General features: G+C 37.7%; 1 protein-coding gene across 1 annotated transcript in view; it reads left to right on the top strand.

The window, feature by feature from the left end:
- SEMA3A (semaphorin 3A) overlaps nt 1-10319 on the top strand; it is a gene marked incomplete at its 3' end in the record, with an annotated part of 161107 nt that extends 150788 nt beyond the window's left edge. Inside the window, exons 15-17 of the mRNA XM_084206288.1 lie at nt 3044-3111; nt 8557-8699; nt 9864-10319. Coding sequence (XP_084062414.1) covers nt 3044-3111; nt 8557-8699; nt 9864-10319 — 667 coding nt within the window. The remainder of the gene's footprint in view (nt 1-3043; nt 3112-8556; nt 8700-9863) is intronic.
- Between the last annotated feature and the right edge of the window lie 230 nt (nt 10320-10549).

Below are 10549 nucleotides of genomic sequence, written 5' to 3' on the forward strand. Positions count from 1 at the left end.
TGTGTCACAGACATTTCAGATGGAGAGAATTAAAATTTTGAGGTTTTCATTACAGTGTATCCTAAACAAATACTGATGACAAAAGCTGCTCATGGAACATCAGCTTCTATTTTTGCACCAGGAAATGGAGTTAATAGGAGAAAAGATTTTTGTGACATTCTTTAGAAAATGAAGAACCCATCACAAGAGAAGAGCCAGTCAAATTTTCTCAGCTACATGGGCTAAATTCTTATTTTTGCTGGTAGCATGGTAGTTTCTCTGGAAAGGGAAGGAAAGGAGAGGGAACGGTGAACTTTCCAAGGAGAGTCTGAAAGATTGATTTGTTCTGAAAAGCTCTTTAGTATTAGAAATCAATATGGTTGAGTATTGCCCCTGAGCTTAAGGAGACAGTAAGATCAGGAGTCACTGAATCACTGTTTTCTGCTACTCTCCATCCCTGAACCTCATCTTTTCTCAGCATTCCTAGCTCACATTCCTACCCCCAGCCAATCTCAAGATCCACAGAGCACATCATCCTGTCATTCCTCTGCTTACACTGATGGAAGAAATAGGGCTCTTTGTCTTTTCCTTGTCTCTCCAACTTACTGCTGCAGGTGGAGCTCACCTTGCCATCAGGGGTAAAGGCACTGGGACCTCTTCTTACAGGGATTAAGGGATGGGGGTTACTGGGCCAAACTGGGTTGCACAGCTACAGGAAAAATTTGGGGTGCAGACTATACTCTTCTGGAGGCCACTGTGAAAGAAAAAGTTAGTGCTGGGAAGCTGGGATCCAAAAAATGCATAAGAAAAAGCTGCTGTCTCTGCCACTTGCCCCCAGTTTCCCCCTGGAAGCAGCAGCAGAGTAGAGGTCTGTGTTACTGGGAGAGGATCCTCTGTTCACCTGGTACCTGCTGCACCCATTGCCTCAAGCCAGCTTGGAATGCATTGATGACAAAATCAGCATTGCTGGAAACAGCTTAAATGTCAACATTTTCCTAATAATAAATTCTTGTAACTTTAGGCTCCAGAAATATTGGGAAAATGGATTCCTGAGGCAATTGTACAGATGTTTTACTGATAGTTTGGCTTAGGATTTTGGGTTTTGTTTTGTTTCTTTTTCTGCCTTTTTTTTTTTTTTAATGAGATTTTATAAGCCACGATTTTATTTGCTTTTCTTTCTTTGTGCATTTTACAAGTCTAAATGACAGTTCAGAGCTCCTGCAGTGTGACCACTTCACTTTACCCTGTGCAGATGTGTTCTGGTTCATAGTTCATAAATCATTGTATTGATACAATGGTGATATGTGCAACATTTTCCTGAAATCCCAACTAAACATTTCATTCAAACTCCATTGACAGTAATATGAGTCTTTCCACAGATTTCTTTTAAGAAATTGTATCTATAAATATGCTGTTTTAAAATTTAGGAAAGGGTAGCAAAATCTTCTGGCTCCTTATATCCTGGGTGTGAGTTTGTCATTGGTAATGAGTAATATGAAGACATTGAAAATATGATTTGTACATTTTTAAATTATATATCGTTCAGCAGAAGAGTCCTTCTTACAGAAGTGTGCTAAGATGTCCTAACTTATAATTCTAAAGAAGTTTTTATTTAGAAAAATATATAAAAATTCTCATCTCACTTTTTTTTTCCCCAAGAAAGAAAGCTTTTGCTGTACTTGGCATAATTAGTTTCAGGTTTAACGTTTCGGTAGCTTTCAGTGGAAAAGAGTATGGTTAAAATCTTTCAGGCAAGAGGACTCAGCTGTGCAGTTGAGCCTCTGTGAGAACTCCTGGTATGTGCTGATGCTAGGCTGTTAGTGAGAGCCTGCAAATAGGGCTGGTGTGGAGAAGAGATGTGGGCTCTGCTGCAGAACAATGGCTTTTAAAAATGTGGGCTGTTGTCACAAGGGAGGGACCAACAGGGCTTTTTACAAGGCTACTTGACTTTTGCATATCCGTTGCTGGATACCATAATCTGAAATCACAGCATTGTTCAGCAGCCTAATCCTCTTTGTTCTCCTCTAATTTTGCAAGCCCTCAGGCTTTCTCCGATTCCTAAAGTAAAGTACTCACACTTGAAACACATCTTTGTTTGCCTGGTTCTTTTTTTCTTTCTTTTTCATATGAAACGCTTTTCTTTGGCTCAGTTGAATTTTGTGTCACAGCTATTTAAACAAAACTAGGAGCAGACAAAGACAGAAAAACACATGCAAAACAAAACTGTATTAAAAAGCTCTCTTCAATGAAATACAAGATTTTTTTTAGCACAGATCAACATGTTTTTCAAAAGAGCCAGTAGAATTCAAACTGGGAGAAGAATATACTGAGTTAAAAAGATATTCAATCAAAGGTAGAATTCAGACTCAAGCTACAAAAGAATATTAAAAAAATAAATGGCATTTCAAAATCTTTCTTGTCAAGTTTTTATTTTGTTTTTTCTTAAGACAATTTGGAACAGTTTTGTTAAAGGTTTTATCAGAAATGTTTTGGTGAAACCCATGGTAGTGGAAATGTTCTATGCTTTTTAATTTAAATGTTGTAGAAAATACAGCACTTTACCATTCTTTCAAAGGCACCCATCTTAACATTTCATCTATCTAAAAGATGCTGCAATACTCAAAGTATTCTGAACTTGCACAAATGTGTACTTTTCAAGCATGTTAAACTCTATGGTATATATTCTAATCCTTCAGCAGTCCCTGTATCTGTGAATCAAGTAATGAATTTATCTATGACCAGTATTACCCATGCAGTTAAAATAAACTTCATATTTTATTTTCTTTGGTATTTGTTTAATACTAATAATTAGCATTGAACATTATTTATTTATTTAGTATCTCAGTGCAAGAGCTATGTATTTACCACTTTCTGAAGACTTCACCTATAAGAACAAAGCCTGAGTCTACAATATGATAATGCACAGAATATGATGGTAACAATATGATTTCCTTCCTAGTGTGGTTTAGGTGCACTTGTGGCCTCTGTAATTTTACAAATGTTCCATTTTTTGCTGTTGAGCACTGGGAAGGGCACTAACAGATTTCAAATGTGAACTTTGCAGGCGCACCAGACGGCAAGACATCCGAAACGGGGACCCGCTCACCCACTGCTCAGACCTGCAGCATCACAGTGAGTTATGGGCACCACTCAAGTGCAGCTCATTTGTGTAATTTACAGACTCTGCACAGAGTAGGATAGGAAGCATGTGAATGATTTGTTGGTGACAATTGTCTGGAACATCTGCAGAAGATGAATATAATACATCATTATCCCAATTTAGATAGCTTACAATGGCCTGGATCAGACGCTGAAGTCTATTTGGGTTTGGTTTTTTTGGGGTTTTTTTTTGGTTTTTTTGTTTTCTTCAATTAAACAGTTTAAGCATTTTAATTTTCCTACTTCTCCTTCTTCCTACCATGCCATCACATTAGGCAAATTGTATCAAAAAAGAATTGTATTTTCTTCGTGACATCAAGAAATATGTCCATGTTGCTGTACATAGTTTGCATAAGATGATGATAGCAAAATCAAATTACAAACCAAATGTGTTTGCAACTAAAATAGGGAGTGACCTTTGTTGTAAGTGTCACACTAAAAGCTCTGAAGACTGGGATGTTCTTGCAGCAGGCATATCCCCATGTGCTTTCAGCATGGGTTTTCTTAGATGTATTTTGGTTTGCTTTTTTTGTCAGCTGTTTCATTTTCACAGTGTATTGATCAGCTTCCTTTTCTGACTTGTTTGACTGACAAACTTCTCACAGTTACTGATTTGTTGCCAAACTTTTCAGAAGACCTTCACTGAGAAAATTAAAAATGTCCATTTTGCTGTAAGGGAAGGGAATATTTAGGCAATGCTTCCCTCTGCTGGAAAAAAGTGTTTCTTCATGATTGTGGCACATCTACAGGAGCTTTTCACACAGAATATTCTGAGTATGAAGGGACCCACCAAGTCCAGCTCTTACCTCAATGGCCCATTCAGAGATCCTCAAGCCCTAACCGTGGTGTTATTAGCACCATGCTCTAACCCACTAACCTAATCTCAGGGTTAAACCACTGGGAAAACAAGGAGGTGACTGAAAATGGAGATACCTCAAAATCCTCTTGTCCTTGCAGTCCATGTAATAGCTAAAATTATAAATAGTCATAAATTTTACTTTTGTGCTAGCTATAATTCACTACCAATAGTAGTTTTCTCGATCTTCATTTCAATCATTTGAAACTCAGAGCTGACATTATTATGGCTTTTCTTGTCAGACTCGGGCCAAGTTACTCAGAGGGAAAAAGGAGTTTTAAAAGTCCACAAAGAGACTCTGATCAGTATGTAGTTGTCACATTTTGAGAACTCATGAATGTAGATCTAGCTTAAATTTGAAATAGTCAATTGTGTTTAGTAGAAAGCTCACAAAATTCCCTATTGCATGATATCAGGTAAGATGACACAGTGAAGATAAGATCATCCTTGTATTGGGAATGAGATTTTCAATTCCAGAATAGGAAATTTTCACCAGGCACTAAACATTGATTTTAATACCAGTAGAAGCATTTCTTAGCTTTATGTTTTTACTCCTTGAACATTCCAGTTTCACAGTAATCCAGAAATGCAGTTTTTTCATTGATACAATCATGAGAACTCAAGATGTGGACAAAGTTATTATATAGTACACCTGATCAAAATGAATTTTAGTACAGCTTTGCCAACGTGAGCAGAGCAAATATGAAGCAAGATACGACAGCATTAGAAGGATCAATAAATTACAAAAAACAGTGAGGGAATGCAGTTCTGGATCCTGGACTTGAAGGATACACACTCATAATACTTAATGAATGGTTTAGATTGGTCTTAAAAGAAATTTTCTCTAAATCACTTGAGTTGTAAATCTATTACATCTATATTTACTTGCCATTTACGCATGATCATACATGGTACAGATGACTTCATGGGCTATAAATTTCCTATACCAACTTATGCTGAGTTTTTTCCTTGTTTGTGACCAATAGTTCCCTGTAAAACACAGGAAGAATTGATTTTGTCTATAGCCAAAAAACCCCTTAAAATTAATTTCTTTTACTACTTGTGTACAGATTCATTTACAGGAAGTGCCAATTGATTCTCCATGTGAACCAACAAAACCATGAAAAAAGAAAATTATCGTAGTGTATAACTTGTAAGGACATTGCAGAAACCAACTTTGCAATCAGCCTGAAGCAATAATATTTTTAGTAAGGCTTATGTAGTGTTTTCAGGTGCTCTTTGGTGCAAATTACAAGAAGTATAAAATGACTGCCCAGCAACATTAGAGACAGCTGAGGATCCTTCACTGTACAACTGTTTCCCCAGACATTAAGTTTTAAATCTAAAAGTGTGGTCACCTTTGTGGCAGCTAAAGGAAAATGTTACATAAAGTGTAACATACTAGAGCTATCAAGAAATAATAAAGTTTGGGGTTTTCTGAAGAAGAACTTGTTAAAGAAGAGGTATTTTTTCTTCAACATGGTTTATCCCAGGGGAAGTTCAAAGAATCACTCTGAATTAAACTGTATTGTGAGATTCATTCATCTGCAGAGCAATCTTGGTAGAAGTACTTAGCCTTTCATACTTCTTCGGTTATGTCAGAAATTATGTACTTAAAGGATATTTATCAGGGTAGTAAACTGATACTGCTGTTGGATTCATTTTGGGAATTACTGCTTTCAGACAGGATTTTGGGCTGAATTTCATTACCAACTTCATAACTTCTATAATTTTCTAATTCCTCCAGCTGCTTTTCTGAACTTCTTAAACTTTCATTCTTCCATCCAGTCTCTTTAGTTTCTCAGTCCCAAAGCTTCACTCTGGTCCTGTGATTATTCCATCACTGCTCACTTTCTTGCACTTCATGTGCTCAATATTACATGAACTTCATAGACTTTACTGTACCTGCATTCTGCTCCTTCAAATCATGGAAATGGAAATTGAAGGCTCTCTAAAAGGCTTCCTCTCATTGTGTGTCTGTCACCCATATTGTGTTTTCTGTAGCTATGAAGAAATGTAAAGAGGACTTCACCCACTTTCCACGGTGTTCTCTAACGCACTAGAATGTCATAGACCAGATCCAAGGAAACAGAAATTTGAAATGGTGCCAGAGTGCACATTTTCTAATAAAACTCATTACTAGATTCTTAGATACTAAGAACATTCTAGGTACCTAAGTTTGCCAGCATAAACTTCTCTATATACTTAAAAAATATCCTGCTACTCATGGGCCATAGGACTTTTACCAAAGAAATACCTGGGTTTGTCCTTTTGACTGATATTTATGATTTAGAAAACTGCCTCCCCTGGATCTAATGAGAACAGTGTAACATGTGCTCTGCCCCTGTGTAATTCACTTGAACTAAGCCATGTTCAGGAAAATATAATGAAGTGGAGATACCAGCCCCCTAATGAGTAATCTTCTGGTTAAATTGTCTTTTGCTGGAGATGAGGACCCACAGTTCACTTAGGATTAGAAATTTGACTTGATATTCCTACTTCCAATACAAATACCCAAACTATGGGATTGCTGTTGTTGAGGATGGGAGCTTGGGAGAGGAATTGAGACAGATCGTGCATCTTAGGGTGAAATCCCTGTGTTTCCATTCTTTATTATGGAAGTGTGTAAATCACTGTTTCCCAGAAACACATCACTGGAGCAGTAACATATGTGTCCCAGGCTATAAAAGGGGATATTTTCTACTGTCTTATGCTGAAGGCCTGTATGTGCTGTCTGTTGTGGATCCCAGTTCAGATATCAAACAGCTTTTCTCTGCGTGAGGATGTCTGGCTGCTTGCTCAGCCATTTGAATTTTGTTCCTTAAGAGCATCTAACTTGAAACAGAAGAGCTCAGTACATCAGTCAGCTATTCACAGTGTTAAATCTGGACCCATCAGTTATCATTTCCAATCTTTATCTTATCACTTCTAACTGTATTCAGTTAATCTCTTCACATACTTCCAGTTCCTCTGTTTCAACGACACAAATTCACCTGTGCTCCATCCACCTCACCACCTTAGCTATATTCCATTATAGCTGTTTTACCCTTCTCTTGCTCCTTTGCTTTCTAATTCATGCCTTCACTGCTCACTATCTTCCTGACCCACAGCTGTACTGACTTTCTTCATGGGAATATAGTTTATGAGAGATTTCATAAAAGTAGTTTCACTCAGGTTTTAATAGAACACCTCTTTTAACTCACTTGGTTAAAAGGTCCACAACCTAGCAGAGGAAGGCAAGCTTTTCTATTTAGTGTTAATAGGCTATTTGATGTTTTCTGAGAACTGGGCAAGCACCACTCCTTATTCTGCTCCACATCCCTTCTGCCATCCTCTCCCAGGGCTGAAAGTCATTATTGAAAGTCACATGTGATTCTGTATCAGCATAAGTCAGGAGCTCAATTTTACTTTTGCCTTTGTCACAGCCATCTAACAAACAGCCTGTGTTTGCTAAACAACATGGCCAGTAGGAGAAAGGCACAGTTGGGAGCAAACAAAACTGGACAAAAGGATTTCTCTTTAAATAGGGTTTTAAATAGACATAATTTTCCTGTTAAAGCATACCAAAACAGTGCTAAAAATGTGAAAAACTTTTCAAACGTGAAAGATGGAAAGATAGACAAAGAATGGCACGGAGTCAGGAAACCCCATGAGATCAACACAGTGTTAAACAGCCTACCCACCCCTTCCTCCTCATCTACTCTTCAGGATTACTGTTCTGTTGCCACTTAAGTCCATACCAGCATTTCAAAGAGCTAAGGTGGAGAGTTGAAACACGATGCCTGAAAGCCTCTGCGGTATTGGAGAAGAATCAAATACCATATAAGTCCTGTAGTTATGTGATATTTCCAGCAAGTTGATGAATATCTTGAAACACTGTTGTTACAAAAGGAAGTAATTTATTTCACTTTCTTTTTGCTCTCCCATAATGCCTGCTTTATTAACCTCCTTGCATTTCCATAAATTATATCAGTATGAGAGGAAATGATTAATTGAAGATCGTTTCCTCAAAAACATTATTCCTGGTCATTAACAGTTTCAGCAAACTGCAGTGCCACGTAATCTAAACACATTATTCTACTTTCAAATAGCCTCATGTTTTATTACTTTGCTCTAAAGTATTATGACCATAGAGCCCAGGAGGCATCATTGCAAACATTCTGCAACTACACCCTGAGTTTTCTCATTGCATACAGTTTGCTATTAAAAATTCCTGTTGTGGCCTAGATGTTTTCCTTGATGAATAATAATGAGGCTTACAAAAAATTTCACAAATTCATTAACGTCACATATTGAGATGTCACCCGCTGTTAGGACGTAAAATACAATTTAAAAAAAACAACAAAGCAATAAACCAAAAAAACATACCATTGGGTCCTTACAAAGATAGAGGTGTTGATGGAGATTTTTCAAATAGTATACTGATACGGGGAAAATTTTCAAAAAGTTTTTATCTTTAAACACTTTAAAGAAGTCCAAATTCTAAAAAAAATTAAGCAATTAAGGGTTATTAAGTTTCATGGTAATTATTTTTTTTCTGTTTTTTTTTTCATGCTTTACAGATAACCCAAGTGGTCAGGCCCTGGAGGAAAAGATTATCTATGGAGTAGAGAACAGCAGCACTTTCCTTGAGTGCAGTCCGAAATCTCAGCGTGCCGTAGTCTACTGGCAATTCCAGAAGCAAAATGATGATCGCAAAGAAGAGGTACAGTAGAGAAAAAAAAAGAGATGCAACTAATTTTCTCTATAAAGGTAGACTTCAGTCTGAGTCCTTCCCAGAATAATTTTGGTTGAACAGAACTTCTCTGTAATATATGATTTCCATTGTTTGAGTGAAGCACACTCTGGCAAGAGCATCCCATGTGCTGTGTGCTCTGAGACTTGACTGCCAATAACAGAGCCAGAATGAAGAACTGAGAACTCTAGTGGACACAAGAGTATGGAAACTTTTCAGAAAGCAGCATTCAGAGAGGCAGAAACACTTATTTCCCTGTTTGCGTTACACTGAGCTGATACTTTATTTTTCTTCTTTTTCTTGTCACCGGCATTCTTTTGTTATTAATCACCCAAGTGTTCAAGTTGTATCAAGCCAGGTCACACACATTTTAGGAGAACAATCTACTCTGGTAGGTAGGGACGTCAAGCTAGGGAACAAAAACTGTTTTGTTGCATTGAAATATTTGTAAATATACATACATATATTTAAAGTACGTTCAGAATCATTAGAAAAGCACAGGTCTGTGCCTTTTCTGTCTGCAGCAGCGTGTGCATTCAGAGAATGAAGTTCCATTGTAGATATGAATTAATTCAGAAAAAACCCTGTATTTTGAACACTGGTTTTTGAATAGTAAAATTTTTGGATTTGATCCTTAGATGCTTGTTTGTAAATTTTCCACTTATGCAGAACCCACTTCTATGCATGAGGGTTTTTGTAATAAGGAATGACAGGAAGACAAAGAACCTTTCCTGCAAATGGATCTAGATTTGACTGACAGAAAATGAGACCTCAGTAATACAGCCAAATGAATCCATGTTTACTCTGCTGATTACAGGCTCAGATCTTCTGTAATCTTTCCAGCAACTCCATCTGACATAGTTGAAACAGATCTCTGTTCAGCAGCAGTAGTTACTAGTGAGTCAAATTCCTAATTCCCCAAACTCTTGGCATTATATCGGTTTTTCCAAAATATTTGAGCCTTTCATGATAACAGATGACTGGCAAAGCGTTTTCCTTTTTTGTGGGTTTGGGCATTCTTGGCCAGGTCTTACCAGTTAAAAGGAGCAGTAATAAAGAAGCAGCATGGTTAGAGGATATTGTAGCACATGCATAAAAAATAACTATTGAAATTACCACTTTTTCCCAATACAGATAAAAGTGGGTGATCACATGATCCGGACAGAACAGGGCCTCTTGCTGCGAAGTCTTCACCGGAGAGACTCTGGTGTTTATTTTTGCCATGCTGTGGAGCACGGCTTCATGCAGACCTTGCTCAAGGTGACCCTCGAGGTGATCGATAATGACCACCTGGAAGAGCTGCTCCATAAAGAGGAAGATGGTGATGGCTCCAAGATCAAGGATGTGACCAACAGCATGACCCCCAGCCAAAAGATCTGGTACAGAGACTTCATGCAGTTGATCAACCACCCCAATCTCAACTCCATGGATGAGTTCTGCGAGCAGGTTTGGAAAAGAGACCGCAAACAGCGCCGGCAGAGGCCTGCCAACTCGCAGGTGAACACAAATAAGTGGAAGCACCTACAAGAGAATAAAAAAGGTAGAAACAGGAGGACCCATGAATTTGAGAGGGCACCACGTAGTGTCTGAGCTACATTACCTCTAGGAACCTCATCCAAGTAGAAACTTGTATAGACAGATAACTGGAAAAAAATGCAATATTCATGAACTTTTTCATGGCATTATGTGGATGTTTACAAGAGTGGAAAGTTCAAACAGTTTCCACTAGGTTTAAATAAAATCCATTTCTAATTTTCCTAGCAAGTCCTTCCTCTCTGCTCTGATTCTAAGACCAGAAAGACCAGAGTTTCAAGGATGAT

Source organism: Fringilla coelebs (genome assembly GCF_963513975.1).
Source record: "Fringilla coelebs genome assembly, chromosome: 5".
Classification (NCBI taxonomy): Eukaryota; Metazoa; Chordata; class Aves; order Passeriformes; family Fringillidae; genus Fringilla; species Fringilla coelebs.